This window comes from Lynx rufus, unplaced genomic scaffold (assembly GCF_022079265.1).
Source record: "Lynx rufus isolate CCGP_SWC_20201006 ecotype Redwood Valley unplaced genomic scaffold, mLynRuf1.p SCAF_1, whole genome shotgun sequence".
Taxonomy (NCBI): domain Eukaryota; kingdom Metazoa; phylum Chordata; class Mammalia; order Carnivora; family Felidae; genus Lynx; species Lynx rufus.
The window spans coordinates 141,186,155-141,206,593 of record NW_025814823.1 but is presented as its reverse complement, the minus strand read 5'-3'; the positions used below and the strand labels follow the sequence as shown (position 1 = coordinate 141,206,593).

At 43.5% G+C, this 20,439-nt stretch overlaps 1 protein-coding gene and 1 non-coding gene across 5 annotated transcripts; both read left to right on the top strand.

The window, feature by feature from the left end:
- The first annotated feature begins 697 nt into the window (after positions 1 to 697).
- On the top strand, positions 698 to 11,891 carry ZBED3 (zinc finger BED-type containing 3). 4 transcript variants are annotated; one of them, XM_047088222.1, is made up of 4 exons: positions 698 to 780; positions 7,081 to 7,153; positions 8,658 to 8,793; positions 9,746 to 11,891. In XM_047088222.1, exon 4 carries the CDS (start codon positions 9,763 to 9,765, stop codon positions 10,462 to 10,464), a length of 702 nt encoding a protein of 233 aa, XP_046944178.1. In that variant the 5' UTR covers positions 698 to 780; positions 7,081 to 7,153; positions 8,658 to 8,793; positions 9,746 to 9,762; the 3' UTR covers positions 10,465 to 11,891. The 4 variants fall into 4 exon arrangements, with proteins under 4 accessions (XP_046944178.1, XP_046944158.1, XP_046944168.1 ...); XM_047088202.1 differs by lacking the exon at positions 7,081 to 7,153 and having other exon boundaries at positions 703 to 780; XM_047088212.1 differs by lacking the exon at positions 698 to 780 and having other exon boundaries at positions 5,134 to 7,153.
- LOC124523687 (small nucleolar RNA SNORA47) lies at positions 6,816 to 6,953 on the top strand. Its single transcript, XR_006965078.1, has one exon. It is a non-coding gene; the product is annotated as a small nucleolar RNA SNORA47 (small nucleolar RNA).
- Positions 11,892 to 20,439: the final 8,548 nt, after the last annotated feature.

Here is a 20,439-nt window from a genome sequence, read left to right as displayed (position 1 = left end):
GAAATCGGCCATGGTGGGTTTTTACATCATAGGTGAGTATTTACATCATGGAAACAGCAAACACTACAAACCAGGACTCCTCTTCCCTCAAAGTTGATTCCAGCACGTGGTGAGGTGAGTGTGTCCCAAAAAAGTTGATCTTTGAACCTGGAGCCTGGAGTGAATGAAACTAGTGGAATAGAGCCAAAGATACCTGCAGCAGATATAATCTGCTTGAGAAATGAATCTTTGTTATTGTAAATCACTGAGTTGTAGGGGTTGTTACCTCAACATAATCCATGAAAAGGTGACTGATACCACTAGCTAGCGTTAAGTTTTAGAGCACCAACGAGCCCAACCTTTACCTGTCCAGACCATGGTTCAGTTGGCAACAACTTGAACCATCAGACTCCTTGAACCTGAAAAGATGCAAACTGCACTCAGACTCAAGATAGGAATCCAGGTCTTGGAAGGTTAATGTAAAAGTATAAAATAAAAATTACATTTTCTAAAAGCACTAAACAATTGTATAATTTTTAAACCTTGGCAACCACAAGTCTGTCACTCGTGGACCTGGATAGTTAAGGAGTGACTCCCCAGTCCTTTCCCCTATAGGCCACACGTTACCACCCCACCCCCACTTTTACCCCCAGAAGCGTGAATTGAACGCTGTGTCTTTAAGGGAGACGCGCGCAGTGGTTTCCGCACAGGACAAAATGTCTGCGAGGATCCTGGAGGCGACCGGGCGATCCCAGACTTCCAGCCCGCCTTCCGCTCCCGCCACGCTTCGGGGGTGATGGGGTGAGTGTGCGCCACCACGCATGCTGTGGCGCTCCCCGAGGCTGGGTCAGGGCGCGGCAGGCCAGGGGTGGGGGGAGGGGACCAGCCACAAGCCTCGGGGCCGCAGGTGAGCCTTCGACCCGCAAACGCCAGTGTCCGCTACTATCACAGGCTGTCTGGTGCAGAGGCCGCCGGACGTGCCCTTCCTTCGCTGTGGTCAGGTTGTCCCCGGTGTAAAAGATGCGTGTGGCCCCAAAGTCTGAATAAAGGCACCGATCAGCTTCTTTTAGCACCTCATTTTTGCTCCTCCACAGTATCCCTTCAAAAAAGTTATTTGGGAATATCGAAAATCATCTGCTCTCCTTTTTAGTAAAATTGCCTTTTTTGCAGTCACACTTTTAACAGTGCAAGTGGTTGGGTGCCCTGTAGTGTGCTCTTTCTCTGAGATTATCTTAAGGTCTCAAATTTTGGAGAAGAGAAAACGGAATGCGAGCCAAATGCTCAAACAATCCCTGCCCCCACTTCCATGATGCTCAAACAAAAGAATTTTCTGATCCTCTCTGAGTACACAGGAGCAGTTTGCTGTAACTACTGACAGTAGACAAATGCCCCAAGCTTACCAAGCAAAATTATTTTTCCTTCCATGAAAGAAAAAAATAACCACCATCCGAACTTCTAATTAACCCAGACTACATGGATACAGTGTTTAAGAGAAACTGCTGTAGAGCGAGCTTAATAAATTAACATAATTAGGGTAATTATTTTATGCACTTCGCATTAATCTATTATTTGTACACCCTTTTTGGCCAAAAATAGCTTCAGGCAAAGGACAATAAAAAGGATACAACAATGTGTAAAATGGCCAAGAGCCGAAACAAGGAAATTCTCAATTAAAAATTCTTTGTTACAAAGGCCTTCAAAGTAGGACAGCTTTAAATTCTTCTAATTCATATCAAAGTATGCATTTTACAAGACAAAATGGATCAACACCCTTCTTTTCAGGAACATATGTATTAAAGTAATGTAGGCCTGAACTAAAGGTCCACTTCAGGGTAGAAAATTTTCATTTAAAAAAATGCATTAATAGAGAATACATCAGAGCCTTTTAGCTAATGGTAGAGGTATCTAAGAGTTTGGCTTAAGACATGTAGAGAACATCTCTGACTCTCCATATAATTAGTTGTGGGTCCAGTAAATTTTTTTAAAGTCCATGTGTAACCTTTATCTAATATTTTCAAACTTATCCCTTTCTTGCCTGAGCCAAGTATCTACACTTTACTTGGTTTTTAACTTCATCAAAGTCTTCAGCCTGGTGATTCCAGACTAGTTTTTCTAATTGTCTCGATTTGTTTATAAACAGATTAATTCATTAATTAATATTAGTAAACTAATATTTCTACAGAAATGGACAAGTAACAGATGAATGAATTGTGTTTTCCTTGATATTTGGCTCAATTGTCAAGGCTAATTATTTGTTTTAATTATTATGTTCCGCTTTGATTAAAGTTACTGGTGGATGAAGTAAATGAAAATGTTTTTATTGCTTCCACACAAATCTATGTGGATTTTGCATTAGTGTGAATTTCTTACTAAAATCCAGGCTCAACCTACACATACTTGTTTGTAATCCTGCCAGATTAATCCATCTGAAGTGATTGGCCTTGGGTGTGGAAGGACAAATACAGCTATAATTCATTTGTTATTCCCTTTTGAGAACACTGCCTGGTTCTTTGGCCTTTAGCCTGCCTAATATGTTGTCTATGTTCAGGTTTAAGTGTAAAATAAAAAAATTAGTTTGTTTTATAGGATGATTTTTAATGTTCCAGTCATGTTTTTTATGTACATACACACATATTTACACAAATTACTCATCCAGGTTTTGATCTCCCTTATTCTCTATACTGGTATTCAGGGGGGTCATACTGAAGAATCTGCATTTTAATCTGATAGGTTTTGAGAAGACTGGAACTTCAGAGAACTGCAAATAAAACTTTAAATGCAGTTTGAAGTAATTCATGTGAATTTATTATCTTCCACGGCCTTTAACTTCTTACCATCCCTTCCAGATAGTGGATACTCAAATGAAACTCCCTTTGGGAGAGAGCAGAGGGTGGTACACTACTACTCTCTCCTCTTCCATGAAATAACAAAAATCTGCTTTTCTTTCAGCTTTTTTCCCTCTGAAACTGGACTAAAAAACTTCTACTGTTCATTTCATGCTAGCCACTTTTTTTTTTTTTGTTTACTTATTTATTTAGAGAGAGAATGTGCACATGAGCTGGGAAGGAGCAATAGAGAGGGAGAGAGAATCCCAAGCAGGCACCATGCTGTCAGCACAGAGCCCAACATGGGGTCGAACCCACAAACCAAGAGATCATGACCTGAGCCAAAACCAAGAGTCAGAGGCTGAACCAACTGAGCCACCCAGGTGCCCCTAGCTACTTTCATTTAGCATCAAGAAATTTTATTTTAGGAGCACCTGTCTGGCTCAATTGGTAGAGCACCCGACTCGATCTCAGGGTCTTGAGTTCAAGCACCATGTTGGGCATGGAGCCTAGTTAAAAAAAAAAAAAAAAGAAGAAGAAGAAGAAATTTTATTTTAAAATATCAGCTGGAGGGCACCTGGGTGGCTCAGTTGGTTAAGTATCTGACTCTTGATTTTGGCCCAGATTATGATCTCAGGGTTTGTGAGATCGAGCCCCATGTCAGGCTCTGTGCTGACAGCATGGAGCCTGCTTGGGATTCTGTCTCCCTCTCTCTGCCCCTCTCCCACTCATGCTCTTGCTTTCTCTCAAAATAAATAAATAAACTTAAAAAAATAAAATATGAGCTTGGAGGTCTAGTTATAAGACTAAAGAACTTGGTGAGAGTTAGCACTAGTGGCAATGTGTTTTTGGGCCCTGAAGGAGGTGGAAAGGGAAGAGCTGCTGAAGCAGCAATCTCTGCATGAACAGTTGTATAGGGCCCCTAAGGCCTACCTTTCCCCAGCATGGACACCGTGTGATGGAATTCACCCTCATGAGTGAACACTGCTCTGACCTTTACCACCTGTATCAGAATTATTGCTGGAAGCATCTCTCCTCACCAGACGGTAAGCTTCTGGAGGGGATGGACTATGTGGGTCTTCTCTTGGCATCCTGGGTAGTAAGCCCTTGCCTGACCCTGAGCAGGTGCACAATGAGCAATTTGAATGAGAATAGATGGAGTGAATGGATGTAAGCAAAATAATCACATTCATTGGCACCTTTCTTATAATTTAAAAACTGTTTAAGCAGAAGAGCACCTAGGTGGTTCAGTCTGTTGAGCATCCTGCTTTGGCTCAGGTCATGATCTCCTGGTTCATGGGTTCGGGGCCCATGCTGGGCTTTGTGCCAACAGCGAGGAGCCTGCTTTGGATTCTGTCACCCTCTCTCTCTGTGCCTCCCTCACTCATAGGTGTATATTCTCTGTCTCTCAAAAATAAACATAAAAACAAAAAAAAACCCACCTCTGTCTTAAAAAAAAAACTAAGGAAAAATTTAGGGAGTTCTTATTTTTCATTTTCTTCATATTAGCTAACCATAAGTTAATAGGTGTGTGTTTTTGTTGGGTACTTGGTAAGGAAGAAATGCATATCAAAGGGCTCCAGGAAACCAGACCTCCCCATCAATTTTTTTTTCCTCCATCATTTTCTACCTGAGAGGTGAGCAACCTAATTTGCATGCAGGTCAATTTAGGAAATGAAAATAAATTTGGTTGGGGAGGGAAGGTGGATCTGTGATTCTTTGTTTTTTATATTCAAAAACCCTCAAGGGAATTCTTCCAACTTAAACTACCTATTGTAGTGAATAATAGAATGTCAAAGAGAAAAATAACACTGCCTTTAGCTACTAAGATCTTAATGTGGGCATGTATGAACAGTAAATGCTGGTAGTTTCTTTTTGCTCATGCCTTGAATTTATATGATATAGCACTAGAGAGTCCAACAGTGAGATCATCTGCATTATTTGATTTCAGCCACCAGTTTAGAGGCAGATAATCTTATCATTTCCCTTGACAGATGGGGAGATTGGGACTTGGTGAGCTGGGCCTAAGAAAAGTAGAGTCAGGTCATTACATTGAATGCAGTGTCCCTTGAGTGCCTGCCTGTGCTAGGGAGATGAGTGAGGTGCGGATCAAGACTCTCCTTCTGCTCAGGCAGGGCACAGCAAACCACCTGATATCGAGCAACCCTCCACACTGGGTTCCTTCCACGGCCAGATGGCAGCACCCTATGCCCCATCAGACTGATCCTCCAGTCTCCATAGTTAAGGTTGCTTAGCCCAGCCTGAGCTCACATACCCAAGGATTGTTTCATTAAATTATTTTGTATTTATGCTGTCACGAGCACTCTGTGAAGGCATGTACACAAGTTCTGTCTTTCCACAATGTCAGCTTTATTTAATCATAAAGCAAGGTTAACATAATTGTAAAGCAGATTCAGAATTCCAAACTCAAAGACCTTTCACCACGCATTTAACTTGGCGTCGTACATGACACGCAAAACAAGAAAGATACAGTAAGGGTAAGTTAATGAATGAAATGCGAAGTCAGTCCATGAGCACACAGCTGGGATGAGGCCTTGACCAGTATGGGTCCACTCAGCGCTTCCTGCTTACTGTGTTCAAGCAGTGGAGGATCTCCATCACTTTCAGAGATCAAACGAGCAGAGCCTTCAGTGGCAGTTGCCTGATGCCAGTGGGACATGGAAGGGTCAGCATCTGGAGAATCTGGCAGTTTGCCTCAACAATCTTCCCTTTTTAAACGAGTTTCATCAGTCTAGCCCTTTCAGACTTCTTCTGGGTCTAATGATTATCGGTTCTCGTTTCTTCCAGGCTCCCTTGGTTTGGCTGGTTATCAGTTCTGGGTGCCCCCAGGCTGTTAACAGTTTTAGCAGTATCTGTTCTCAGCTCATCACCCTTGTCTGCTTTCTTGATTCATTACATCCTTGCCTGACATGAGTGACTCCATCTTGCTCTCTACATATGTACAGACCCTGCCATATATGTAGTCTACCTAAATGTGTCCACAGATGTGCATGCTTTCTTAGTACCTTTTTCCTCTTTTGTGTTGGATGCTTCCCTTTCTCCTTTCACACTAGCTGCCACCCCCTCAACCGTCCCTCAACCAACCATGTATCTCCTTATTTCTCTTCAGATATATATAAAATCTTAATATATCCTACATAGATCTATATATTATTTAATAATAATGACATATTATACATACTTCATCTGACTTTTCTCCCTGTAGAGTTCCTCCAGAAATCCCTCTAGGTCATCTAGCAGAGTTCCAATCCATGCTTTGAATGGCTGCACAAAATTCCCTGGCGTGAACACATTATTTACCCAGCTATTCTCTGACAGGTGTTCCCATGTTTCCAGTTTTTTGACATCCCAGATAATACTGTAGTAACTATCCTAATACATTACTTTACGTATTAGTACTTTTAGTTCTACAGAATAGATTCCCAGGAGTGGATCCCTGATTATATTTATTTTTAATTAATAGAAATTGCCAGATTGCTTTCCTAAAAGCCTTCACATCTCCACTAGTAATGTATGAACGTATCCTTTTCTTTGCCTCCCTTCTAGCTTTGGCTGACAGACCTCTTCATTTTTGTTAGTGTGACGGATCTGAGACCTTATTGTTACTTTAATAGCACTTCGCTGAATAGAAGTGATGTGTATCTTTTCACATATTTCTTGGCCATCTAACTTTGTTCTTAGGTCATTTGCCTATTCATATTTCTTGCCCATTTTTTTTATTGGGTTATTTGTCTTTTTCTTGACAGTTTGTTAGAGCTCTTTGTGTATTAGGGTTGTGACTGAAGATGCTAACTAAGGCTTCTCTTCCAAGCCAAGATGGTTGGCTAGGAGGCTTCCCTCCCTCTGCACTGTAGGAAAAGTTGAAACAAGCTGAGGGGTTGTTTAGCAGAACTAGAAAGGCTGTTATGACTTGTGGCCACAGACTGCTGGTCACCGTTTAGATACTTAGTCTGAACAGAAGACTGTATTGAACCAGAATGTAGCCGTATGCGGAGGACTGAGAAGGTGAGGCAGTTCAGTACTGTGCTGCCTTCCACCGGTTAAGACCTCCGAGAGCGAAGGCCTGCCAAGGCAGAGGATGTCCCTCTGCTGCCCTTGGAGGGGCAGCGCTGTGCTGGCCGACATTTGTAGTGCTGCTTGTCCATGGCTCAGATGAGGCAGTCCACTAAGTCTAAGTCCACTAAGTCTTAATTCTGATTAAGACATCAGAATCAGTGCTTCTCACTCTTTTTTTCCACCTTCACTCTTGTAACAGATGGCATTCATGTATGTGGCACTCCTCTGGGCATCCCAGATTTTGAAGAAACCCAGAGACATCTTGCAGGGAGGTAAAGCATGACTAATTGTTCACCTCTGGTACTTTTAGGGGCACATCAGTAATGATCACTCTCAGAGTGTGGCACAGGTAAGACAGTCTACAGCTTATGCATAGTTTTCAACCCCCAGCTCAAGAAAGCATATCAGAATTCAAAGTAATAGTCTTGATATTCTAGAATACCTTTAAATCTCTTTTAATTTATAAAAAAACAAGGATTCATAATACTATTCTCTCCACTTTTGTTTATGTTTAGCAATAAAACAAGGAACTCTGAAAAGAGAAGATTCCAATGTAGACGAAATGGAATTCTAAAAAAAAATTTTTTTAGGTAAATTTGGGTAACAAAAACAAAGTCTAATACTAAAATCTGGTCTGTTGACTACCCATAATGTTATATAACCATAATGTTTACTAAGCGTAAAGAAAATTATCCTTGAAAGTGGTCTGTAACTCCCCTCCTCATCCTATTACTCCCCTTTTGTGGACTTCAGGGATTTAGTAAATCTGAGGAAGTCTAGCCTTTAATTTTTAAAGATGTTTTATAATAATTGGCCTTCATGAGTAACCATATTCAAATCAATGCCTAATGTATCAGAAGATATGTAAATAGCTATTTCTTTTGTTAGAAGAAGCCTGGTACTTACTTGTCTTTTTTGATGATTCTGGTAAATTCCTTCTTTTTTTAAAAATACGAGCGATATGTTAAAGGTCATGCCTGAGCCTGATTAGACTTGCTTGGTGGGGGAAAAGTGAGCTTTGGGAAACTGTAATGTATCTGTAACAAGAATCTTAGCAATTGAAATAAAAGCTTACGCTAAACACTACTGCTATTATAGCAACTTATTTTTCCAACTTTGCCCTCCATCATTCCCAGTTAACGTTTAACCAAAAAGATTCTGGAAGTTTACTACCTCCACTGCTGCTGGCTCAAAGCCTGACAGTATGAATGGGCACTGACTATCTCACGGCACATCTTGGCCTTGATATTCCCCCTGAAATAAATTCTCAGAAGAGCTCCAAGTCTTCCACGTGTTCTCTTACTATTTTTAAAGTTCCAGAACAAAGTTGTTTAGAATCACACATTTGGTCCTTTGTGAAGCTACTTTCTGATGAATCAACTTCACCTTTTCTATTCCCCCTTGGTTGGTAGGTTATTGCTATGATAAATTGTTTTAACAGAAAAGACTTTGCAGCGACAGTCATTGGGTTGTGTTTGGATCCTTTTAACAACATACATGTTGGACAGAGCAAGTAGCTCTTACTTTTCTTTATTTTCTTCCTTCATTAAAAGTAGTGATCAAGCCTTTTATCTTTTAAATATATAGAAGGGAACACTGCATTGTGATGAGCAATAAAGAAAACAAATTTTGTTTTGTAACTGGAGCACCTGTGACAGGGTCAGAAAAACATGAACACTCGAACATGGTGCTAGCCAGCATTTCTAGTATCTATGTTTAGGGGGCGGTTTGCTGAATTTATTTTACTCACTGCCTTTCCTCTGAATTTACTCCTAGCACTGCTGATGGTTCTTCAGAACTCAGGATTCCTGCTCAGTGTGTCCACCTGAGAACTTACATTGGCTGGAAACCATGAGGCAATGACAGGGACCCCCCAAGGCCGACAGGACATGGCCTAATACCTAATTTAAAGGTAACGATTTAGAAAACTGCTTTGTATTTTTGTTTTCCTAAAGACATACATTTTTAAAACTAAAGTTTTAGCGGTTTTTAGTGCTGCCATTTTCCTCATAAGCACGTTGTTTTTAAATTTACAAAACAAAGACTTATTTTGAAAAAAGTTCCCTCATTGAGAGGTTTTTAGAAGGCTGTTCAACTGGCACTTTCCCCCCTAAAGTGTAAGAAACACATTTTTCATTCCCAAAGCTTTCTTTTCAGCTCGTTTCTACAGTTTGTTCCCTAACACTAAGAAAACAAAACGGAGCCTTGCTCTTATTCTGAAAAGAATTCTTCAAGCTGGGGAGCAAACAGGAGTTCTCCCAGATTGCTCTGATGAGGTACTAGGATGACAGGGTAAAGAACAGTTGTGGAGGCTAAATGGCCCCCTTTTCAGAACCTCGTGCCTTCTTTTTAAGAAGAAAAGGAAAGGGGCGCCTGGGTGGCTCAGTCGGTTAAGGCTGTGAGCTCAGCTCAGGTCATGATCTCACAGTTCATGAGTTCGAGCCCATGTGGGGCTCTGTGCTGACAGCTCCGGCCCTGGAGCCTGCTTCGGATTCTGTCTCTCCCTCTCTCTGCCCGTGTCCCGCTCACGCTCTCTCTCAAAAATAAATAAAAGCATTAAAAAAAAATAAAAAGTTAAAACTCATACATACAAGAGCACTTATTTAGCTGGTTTTTCCACTGAAGAAGCTTGGCTTCCCAGTTTTTAGTGTAACTACCCGCTAGCTGCGGACCCACGTGATTTTGAAGAGCGTTTCTAGTTCAGGGAAGAAGGCCTGGACACGTTGAACATTTTCTGAGGAATAAACCGTTAACACTGAAAAAGAACCCCAGGTACTACCCGAACGGAAGGGGTTTCCTCAGTTGTGAGCGTGTGTGTGTGTGTGGCTGGTGGCTGCCCTTACCTGTTTCTCCCTCGAACGCAGACGCCGCCGCGGAGAGAATGAGGAGTGACGAGCCGACGACGCCCATGGAAGACAGCGGCGCGCCAGACGACGCTACGGCGCAGGGCGGCCCGTGTCCCGGCCTGGCCCCGGCCCCTCCCGGCCGCCTGGGGGCGCCCTACTGCGAGGCCTGGGGCTACTTTCACCTGGCCCCCGCGCGCCCGGGCCACGCGGCGGGCCAGTGGGCCACCTGCCGGCTGTGCGGGGAGCAGGTGAGCCGCGGCCCGGGCTTCCACTCGGGCACCCCGGCGCTGTGGAGGCACCTCAAGAGCGCGCATCGACGGGAGCTGGAGAAGAGCTCCGCCCGCAGCTCGCCGGCCGCCGCCCCGGGCCCGCTGCCGCCGCCGCCGCCTCCTCGCGGGCCCTCGGCCGAGGGCGACTGGGCGCGCCTGCTGGAGCAGATGGGCGCGCTGGCCGTGCGCTGCAGCCTGCGCGAGCGCGAGCTGGCGCGGCGCGAGGCGGCGGTGGAGCAGGGCGAGCGCGCCCTGGAGCTGAGGCGCAGGGCCCTGCAGGAGGAGGAGCGCGCGGCGGCCCAGGCGCGGCGGGAGCTGCAGGCCGAGAGGGAGGCGCTGCAGGGGCGGCTGCGGGAAGTGAGCCGCCGCGAAGGCGCCCTGGCCTTGGCCTCTACTCCGCTGCAGACTCCGCTCAAAGAAGAGCCCTTGGGGGAGAGGGACGGCTACATAATTACCAAGGTCCTGTAGGTCTGGGCCGCTTTCCACTCCCAACCCCTCCCGTGCCAGCGCTACTCCAAGAGTGGTCCACGGATCAGCCTCACCTGGGAGCTGAATCTCAGGCCCACCAAGATCTCCAAATGTGGACCCTTGAGAAGCATTTAGGAAACCAGAGCAGAACCAAAAATCACTTAACGCTCTGTGCCCCGCCACGCCCCGGGATGCCTGGGAGCACCAGCTCCAGGGGCCTCCTTTGCTGTTGGGCTTCGGTGCAAGGAGGTGGTTTTCCTGCAACTCCCTTTGGAAGGACAGCTCCGTCCTATATTACCCGGAGTCCTGTAACTTCCATAGGTACCAAAGACTGCCACACCACGTGGCTGGACACCCGCCAGGGCAACCCAGGGTGGAGGGAGCACGGAAATGAGGATCGAGCGTTTTATCCAAGGAGAGTTTTGTTTCCTCATGAATAAATCTTTGGCAAGTTGGCTTTGCCAGGCACGAGGTTCTGAAAAGGGGGCCATTTAGCCTCCACAACTGTTCTTTACCCTGTCATCCTAGTGCCTCATCAGAGCAATCTGGGAGAACCCCTGTTTGCTCCCCAGCTTGAAGAGAGCGCACCCCAGCTGTTCCCTTTCCGTTGAAGACCCAGTGACAGCTGTGGTGCGTTTGTGCCTTACGCTTCCTTACTAGCAAAACATGAGCTCCTCCCTCCTTAGGAAGGGAGCTTGGTTCCCCACAAAACAGTCCTCACTTCTGGGCCACAAGAGAAGACATCTCTCCCATCTGAGGTCACCTTTACTTCTTCCCGTTTGCATCCATTCCTCTTCCACCTTTACTGGACCTTTGCTACATTACCGTTTCTCCTTTCCTCTGACTCATTCCCTCCCTTCCCCAGACTACTCTGGTTCCTCAGCAGCAAGTCTCCCCTTGTACTAAAAAGAAAGATTTGCCCAGCTTGACTGTCCCCAGCTTAACACTACCCAAGGGGGGTCCAGTCATCTTTGCTGCCTGTATTTCCTCCCCATACTTAAGTCCTTTCCTGGAGGTCAGCTTCCCATTCTACACTGGACCCATAAGCTGAATATAATTTGTTTTCAGCCTTCATCTTGCTAGTAAAATGAACACCCACATATACCCTCCACCTAGACTGAACACTTAACATATTGCCTTATTTTCTCTGCCCTCTATCCCAAACATACATGGCATTTCATCCTGAAGTATTTCAGTCTATATATCCTAATAGCCTCTAATAGAGTCCTTAATCAAAATTCCCCATTGTCTCAAAAATGTCTTTTTATCTTTCTTACAAAACAGCGTCCAATCAAGGTTCATACATTACTTTTTGATAACTTTAGTCTCTTTTAGTCTGGAATAGCTCCCTTATTACTTTTTTTTCCATGACACTTTTTTTTTTAAACATTTATTTTTGAGACAGAGCATGAACGGGGGAGGGTCAGAGAGAGGGAGACACTGAATCTGAAACAGGCTCCAGGCTCTGAGCTGTCAGCACAGAGCCCAACGCAGGGCTCGAACTCACGGACCGCTAGATCATGACCTGAGCCGAAGTCGGCCACTTAACCGACTGAGCCACCCAGGCGCCCCTCCATGACACTGTTTGAGAGTCCCAGCCCTCTGGCTTCTAGAATGCTCTTTATTCTGGGTTTGTCTGATTGTTTCCTTAAGCCAATTTATGCACTCATTCTTGGCTCATCTGCCTCTGTGCCAGTGACTCCTGACTGCCTCCAGCCTCACGTTTTCTTCCCAAGTTCTGGCTTCATGTCCAATCCCTGCTGTGTGTCTCTACCTCTGTATAGCGTGCCACTGCAGATGGAAAGGGCAAATCTCTTCAGTTCCACATCCCCATCCCTCACCCGATTATAACATTTATGGGGCTCTGAGAAAGTATTAGGTATATACTGCACACTGTTACATGTACCATCTGACTCTGTTCTCACAGCAGCTCCTTGAGGAGGTAATACTGTGCCCACTTACAGCTAAGGAAACGGAGATAGGGGCTAAGTAGGTTGTAAGTAGTAGCTTTGAGATCCAAATCCAGTCTATACCTCCAGATGCCCTGTTCCTAGCTGCTGCACTATCTCCCTTGCTAGTCACTGTGTGAACACCAGTTTCCTCCCTAGCTCTAATTCCAGGTATCCTGGCACCATGTGCCAGAGCTGTGCCAAATGCTTTAGAATAAGTGCATGGGCAGCAACCCCATGACCTAATTATTCTTATGCCCATTTTGTAGAGGAAGAGACAAACTCAGGGAACTAAGTAATGATGAGGGAGAGTGGGATTTGAATTCATCTCACTGAGGGACACCTGGGTGGCTCGGTTGAGCATCCTACTCTTGATTTTGGCTCAGGTCATAATCCCAGGGCCGTGGAATCTGTGTTGGGCTCTGCTGAGCATGGAGCCTGCTTAAAATTCTCTTTCCCCCTCTGTCCCTCTCCCCCACTCACACTCACTCTCTCTAAAAGAAAAAAAGAAAAAAGGTTTGAATTCATCTCACTCAATCCTAGGCCCCTAATGTACTGAGGCTATTTCTATAAAGTGTCACACCTGTCTTCCTTCTGATGCCACCTGCTAAGCTCAAGCCTCACTTAGCATTCATCTGGGGTTCATCTTCCCATCCTTGTCTTCCCCAGTTGCCCCCTTCCTAACACTCAGCTTGGCCAAAGGAACTGTTCTAAGCCAGCATTGATTATATCACAATTCCTGCTCAAAGCCCCCACCCCCAGCCCCATCACCCATCGTTAAGCTTCAACTTTGTGGCCTGACATTCAAGTGCCCCCACCCTGGTGCCAATCTTATCTGTCCCTTCCCCTACATGTACTGTATGCTCCAGCCAAACTAGACTCTTTGTTCTTCCTGACTGTCCTGTTCTTATGGCCTTCCCTCCACTTAAAATGCCCCCTCAAACTCTGAGTATGAAAAATCCCACCCATTTCAAAGACCATGCTCAAATTTGACTGCCTGCATGTAGCTTTCCTTGATTTCTAATTTAGAGACGATTCTTTACTTCTCTGGGTTCATGGCATTTTGTATGTAAGTGTCCATTATTGGGCTGTTTGGTTTGAATCCAATCAATTGTACTAGTATGTCATTATCAGGAATGTTTTTCTTAAAACATTTTTTTTTTCATTACACAAGTAATGCAAATGCAATGCCCCAATCTAGGAAGAAATCAGAAAACAACAATCCCCCAGGGAGCCTGGGTGGCTCAGTCAGTTAAGCCTCTGACTCCAGCTCAGGTCATGATCTCACAGTCTGTGGGTTTGAGCCCCTCATCAGGCTCTGTGCTGACAGATCAGAGCCTGGAGCCCGCTTCAGATTCTGTGTCTCCCACTCTCTCTGCCCCTTCCTTCCCAGCTCACGCCGTCTTCTCTCTCCCCTTCAAAAATAAACATTAAAAAAAATTAAAAAAACAAAACAATCCCCCAAAGTCTTGTCATCTCAGTAAAACTTCTGTTAACTTTTTAATGTATTTTATTCTTTTGTATTCCATAATTTTTACATTATTCTAATAATAGTATGTTATTTCTATTAAGTATTGAAATTTAACTTCTTCACGTGGATTTGAAAGTTGGGCTATACTATAGGAATTTGAATTTTTAGAAGGGAAAAAAAGCTCCTACCAATGTTACTCTTCTATTCCACCAACTGTTAGAACCGTTAATACCAGCAAAGACTGAGTTTTAGAATTTTAACTGCCTCCTCAAGAAAGATGACTAATGGGAGCACCAGTAGCCTCTGTTTAGGGGACGGGGGAACAATATCAGGGGCCTGATAACTTAGTGCTGGTTGTGGGAGAGATTTTACTTTCTCTTTTATATACTTCTGCCTTGTTGTACTTTTTTTATACCAAGCACTTCCTTAGTTAAAATAAACAAAACCTCCAATACAAGGACTGATGTAATCCCCACTTCTAGAAAAGCCTAGAAAGAAACGCAGCCCTTGTCCGGTCTATCATTTGACAGAGGGGGGAAAAAGAAGCCCCAGGGTGGCTTGCTCTCAATCAGAAGACTGCAGCTATGGTGGTTCACCTGACTCTAACCTCAATAGATACTGTGCCTCTTTGGCCTTGAGGACTTACGCTGGCTTGTCCAGCAAAGCATGAGGGCTGTCAGGACTCATAAGCCTGCATTGGCCTCTCTGCCTGTGTGTGACACAGTCGGCTCACAGAGTTATCACTGGCAATGGGTGATAGGGACACACCTCGCCTATATTGGCCGGGCTTCCCTGACTTATGTGCCTGGGCTTACTAAGAGCGTCATCCAGGTGCTGCCTTTGAGAGCAATGCACACAGTGGCGAGGTGGGTGGCTGGAAGGGGGGTGCACAATGCCCTGAACCCAACTCCTGAAGGCCTGCCATGACAAGTGATCAGTCACTTCTTTCAGTTAAAATCTGTCAGGGAGGAGGGGGAGGCAAAACAGTACTAACAGCCAAGGCTGAAACAGCTAGGGCCCTTTACACACCTAAGCTATCATTCTGGGAGCTGCAGAAGGGGAGAAAGCTTGGCTTGGTTTGAGCTGAGTTTCTATTTTAAATGACTCCATGTCTTTAACATCTTGGAAGGAATTCATAAAGACTGGGCTTTGGTTTTGCTGCCACTCATCAGGGAACTATATATCTAAATGTTTGAACTTCTTACTTTTCCACAACCTGAATCAGTTTCTTTGTCTGAAAAATGGATGAGGTCATCATTCAAGTCCTCTTTGGCTGCTAACATGGTATGATCCCATGAAATAGTCAAACATCAATTGTCCTTTGAGTCAATGAGTTGTTCTATTTAACTGGATTTTCTTGTTAATTGCAAATTTAGAAATAAATGTTGAAAGTGACATGCCTATTAGTAAAAAATAATACTAGTGGGTCCAACTTCTTCCATAGTACTGAGGTACTAACTCTATCACTCACTCCCTAAAACTGAAAATGTGTACAGCAGTAATGAGTACACTCTCTTGTACCCACTCTTTTTGTCCTCATGACACCCTGCAGGTAGGGCAGGTTTAGCTGCCCATATTTTACAAACGAGATCACATACTCCAACAAGGTGACGTGGTCTTTCACCTGGTCACTTCACCTTGTTGAAGGGTGTGGCCTCACACCATAGTTTGGAGGTTGGAGCTCAATCCACGGATCCCGGCCATACCTGAGGCTAGAGCTGCACCTCTTTCCAGGCCTCCCTTCTACTCCACCCCTTCACCAGTGCTATCCTGGCCAGAGCACCTATGGACACTTGGGTTGATGCTGGCTCCTCTCCACCCACAAGCTCTTGGGCTGATGGTAAGCCAGGCCTTAAGGAAGTGAGGTTGGCCTTTGCGTTAATTTCTTACTGCAGCTGTAACAAATTACCACAAACGTAGTGGCTAAAAACAACTCAAGTTTATTACAATTGCAGGTCAGAAGTCTGAGATGGAACTCAATGTCAGCAGGGCTGTGTTCCTTTCTAGAGGCCTTGGGTGGGAATGCCACCTTTTCCAGCTTCTGGCCCCTTCTACCTTCAAGGTCAGCAAGGGCCAATCTTTCTCAGATTGCATCACTCTATTACCCTCTTCCATATTTACTGGACTCTCTCCTTATCTTACTGTCGGTTAACAACCTAATTCTTTCTACAACTTTAATTCTTCCCTGCCAGGTAACATATTGATCGTTTCCAGGGATTAGGACATAAACATTTGCTGGGGGGCAAGGGTGGGGGTCTATTATCTGCCTACCACAGCATTATCCTGCCTGGCTCAGGTTTGAGGGTACATAAGAAAGGCAAAGCTTGAAGGGGGGCCCCTATTCTCCAGAAATCAATACTTTAGTGGGGGTCCTAACCTTCCCTGCCTTGTAAATCTGCCTCATGCAGGTGCAGGGAGTACTCACAAACTTTTCTGAGACAGATACCTGAAAGGTGGGTGTGAAGGATGCCTTGGGGGTTAATCAGGGGCCTCCATAATGTCGAGAACTAAATATTTAAATATCTGAGCACTAATTAGGATCTGGCTGACTAGGAAGGCCAGGTGGTGATATGTGAAGAGCTGATCAAGCCTTTGGAGTCAGATATGAATTAAAATTTAAGCTTCAAAAAAAAAAAAAAAAGAGAAAGAGAACTCAAATATTACAATGGAGAAAAATATTGAAATACTTTTGAAAAATCTCAGTTCCCAACCAGGGTATGTTAGGTGTCACTTTGGCAACCACCTTAACCTCTCTGAAACCCAGCTTCCTCATCAGTAGAATGGAGATAATACATACCTTACAGAGTTATTATAATGACTAAGTAAGATGTTATTCAGGCAAATTCTGATACAGAGTTTAAACTCAGTAACTATGCCTTCTTTCTCTCTTACTTACATGAATGGGAGTGCAAAACCAATCCAAAGGATCTCAGAAAGAGCAGGTTCCCTCAGATGATTCCTGAGAGCAGCTGCTCACAGGCCACAAAAGTTGGCCAAGTCATTTTCCTTCACGACAGAACTCCTTTTCTATCAAGACATAAGTTCCATACCTGTTATCGCAAATGAGCTAATCCAGTCAAAATTCTGTATGACTTGTGACTATAAAGTAGTCTGACAGTCTTATAAGTGAATATATCAAAATCTATCCATCTAAGTGCTTTTCTCTTCAAAGTAGTCACTTTGAAAGACTAAATAGTTTTGGAGCACCTGGGTGTGGCTTCAATCGGTTAAGCATCTGACTCAATTTTGGCTCAGGTCATGATTTCACAGTTTGCAGGTTCGAGCCCTGCAACAGGTTCTGTGCTGATGGTGTGGAGCCTGCTTGGGATTCTCTCCCTCTGTCTCTCTTTCAAAATTTCATTTAAAATATGAAAAAAAAATCGATTAAAAAAAAGGAAAGACTAAACAGTTATTCCAAAAATGTTTCCATGCTTAAAACGTCTCTGGAACTCCTCTTTTAGAGTTGCTCTCAGAGTCTCTGACACATTCTTTAAAACATAATTAAGTTGGCAAATACTCACCTTTCCAGGAAAATTTTGATTTTTGAAAAAAGCTGCCAGTCATTCAGAACCCAGCCTGATAAATATGGTAGATGGTTAACCAGATTAACATTTCAGGCTAATAAAGTGTGATTATAATAAAGCAATCATTATTTTTGTGTGGTTCATAAATTGGTCTTGATAGTGTTATATATTAAGGTTAAATAAAGGTAGCTTGGCCATAGTAGACATTAAAGCTCACTTTAGTGGGTTTATGATGTGAATTAATTCAGATAGCACTGGGAGTCATTACATATTTAAAAAGTATTAAATGCTTCTTTTCATGAAAATCTTAATTATGACATTCTCTGAAATCTGATTTCATAGTATTAAAATAAAGGCTTTAAGGAAAAGCATTAAGTGCTAATGAAAGCTTTATTATTTCGGTATATATTCTCCTGGGCCTTTGGTCAAGATAAGTAATGATCAGATGAATGAGTTGGAAACCTTCCTGGCCTCTGAAGTCTACTAGTAATTGGAAGCTAAGTAACACACTGTCACTAGCTTGAATACATTTAATAATATTCCACCAACTTCTCCCTGTCTTTTGCTTTCTGGACAATGAAATACCATGGCATCTTAACGCAGATGAAAAAAGGTAGCAGGCAGAAGACAATGTATGCCTCCATTCACATTAACTTCCTCCCCAGGGTGTCTGCTTCTCATCTTCCAGGGACTTTCTGATTTACATGTTCTCCATCAACTCCAATTTCCAATGACCTGATTCATAGTTTTGTTTAATTTTGTTTTGTTTTTTTGGTACTTCAATGATCTATCGTTCAGACTAAGAGCCACCATACCCAATGTCTGAGTAGGCAGAGTAACTATCACTCTCAGGTAACCAGAGGAGATACATAATTGAATGAAGGGCTGCAGCCTCAGTAAGGTTTTACTGTTGTCTATATATCCAAAACCCTCAAAAACATGAATACAAATTTTTTGAAGACAGAGATGATAAGATTCCCCTAAAAAGGTCCTGTTTAGAGACAGATCTGAAAACATTTGAAAAACACAAATTGCTCCCCTCCCACCCCAAGAACTTTTGCAAAAACTCTGAAATGAACAGAAACTGTTTTGTTTAACACTCAGGAACTATCAAGGGCTTCATGTGACCAGTTGGCCTTTACATTCTACAAATACCATCTAAAAATAAGCTCCAAGATGACAGTCTTGTCCCATTTACTACTGTATCCTGAGTGCCTAGAATAGTGCCTGGCCTGTATTAAGTGCCCCAAGGTTATCTGCTGAATGAATGTGTGCTGTTGAAAGATTTTTACTGTCTGAAATCTAGTTCCTCTTTCAGTTCTCCCTATAGTTCTCCTGCTTCTAGAGTGTAATGAACACCAGGGTGGGCCTGCTAAATGTCCCTGTCACCTTCTCCAGAAGCTTCATTCCCAAAGTCATGCAGAATCCACCCTTCTTGGAGGATGACCTCAAACGGTCACATACAATAGCTTCTACCCTTTCTCACTCTCTATCATCTACTAGTTTCCTGCTCATTCTGCAGTACTCGTTAAGAAATCCAGCTCCTGGGGGCACCTGGGTGGCTCAGTCGGGAAAGCGTCCAACTTTTGCTCAGGTCATAATTTCACAGTTTGTGAGCCTGAGCCCCACGTTGGGCTCTGTGCTGACAGATTGGAGCCTGGAGCCTGCTTCGGATTCTGTGTCTCCCCCTCTCTCTGCCCCTCCCATGCTCATGCTCTGTCTCTGTCTCTCAATAATAAATGTTTAAAAAAATTTAAAAAAGAGAAAAGAAATCCAGCTCCTGTAATCAAGACAGTATGGTACTGGCACAAAAACAGACACTTAGATCAATAGAACAGAATAGAGAACCCAGAAATGGACTCATAAATGTATGGCCAACTAATCTTTGACAAAGCAGGAAAGAATATCCAATGGGATAAAGACAGTCTCTTCAGCAAGTGGTGCTGGGAAAACTGGACAGCGACATGCAGAAAAATGAGCCTGGACCACTTTCTTACACCATACACAAAAATAAACTCAAAATAGATGAAAGACCTGAATATAAGACAGGAAGCCATCAAAATCCTAGAGGAGAGAGCAGGCAAAAACCTCTTTGATCTTGGCTGCAGCAACATCTTACTCAACACGTCTCTAGAGGCAAGGGAAAACAAAAGCAAAAATGAACTACTGGGACCTCATCAAAATAAAAAGCCCTGCACAGCAAAGGAAACAATCAGCAAAACTAAAAGGCAACCGACGGAATGGGAGAAGATATTTGCGAACGATGTATCAGATAAAGGGTTAGTATTCAAAATCTACGAAGAACTTACCAAACTCAACACCCAGAAAACAAATCATCCAGTGAAGAAATGGGCAAAAGACATGAATAGACACTTCTCCAAAGAAGACATCCAGATGGCCAACCAACACATGAAAAAATGCTCCACACCACTCATCATCAGGAAAATACAAATCAAAACCACAATGAGATACCACCTTACACCTGTCAGAACAGCTAACATTAACAACTCAGGCAACAACAGATGTTGGCGAGGATGCGGAGAAAGAGGATCTCTTTTGCATTGTTGGTGGGAATGCAAACTGGTGCAGCCACTCTGGAAAACAGTATGGAGGGTCCTCAAAAAATGAAAAATAGAACTACTCTACGACCTAGCAGTTGAACTAAAGGTATTGATCCAAGGGATACAGGTGTGCTATTTCGAAGGGACATATGCACACCAATGTTTATAGCAGCACTATCAACAATAGCCAAAGTATGGAAAGAGCCCAAATGTCTATCAATGGATGAATGGATAAAGATGTGGTATATATATACATTGGAGTATTACTCGGCAATCAAAAAGAATGAAATCTTGCCATATGCAACTACGTGGATGGAACTGGAGGGTATTACGCTAAGTGAAATTAGAGAAAGACAAGTATCATATGACTTCACTCATAGGAGGACTTTAAGAGACAAAACGGATGAACATAAGGAAGAGAAGCAAAAATAATATAACAACAGGGAGGGGGACAAAACATATGAGACTCT

What these genes read in the sequence shown, in the direction of transcription:
- ZBED3 (XM_047088222.1), top strand. Translation starts at nt 9,763, where the DNA reads ATGAGGAGTGACGAGCCGACGACGCCCATGGAAGACAGCGGCGCGCCA.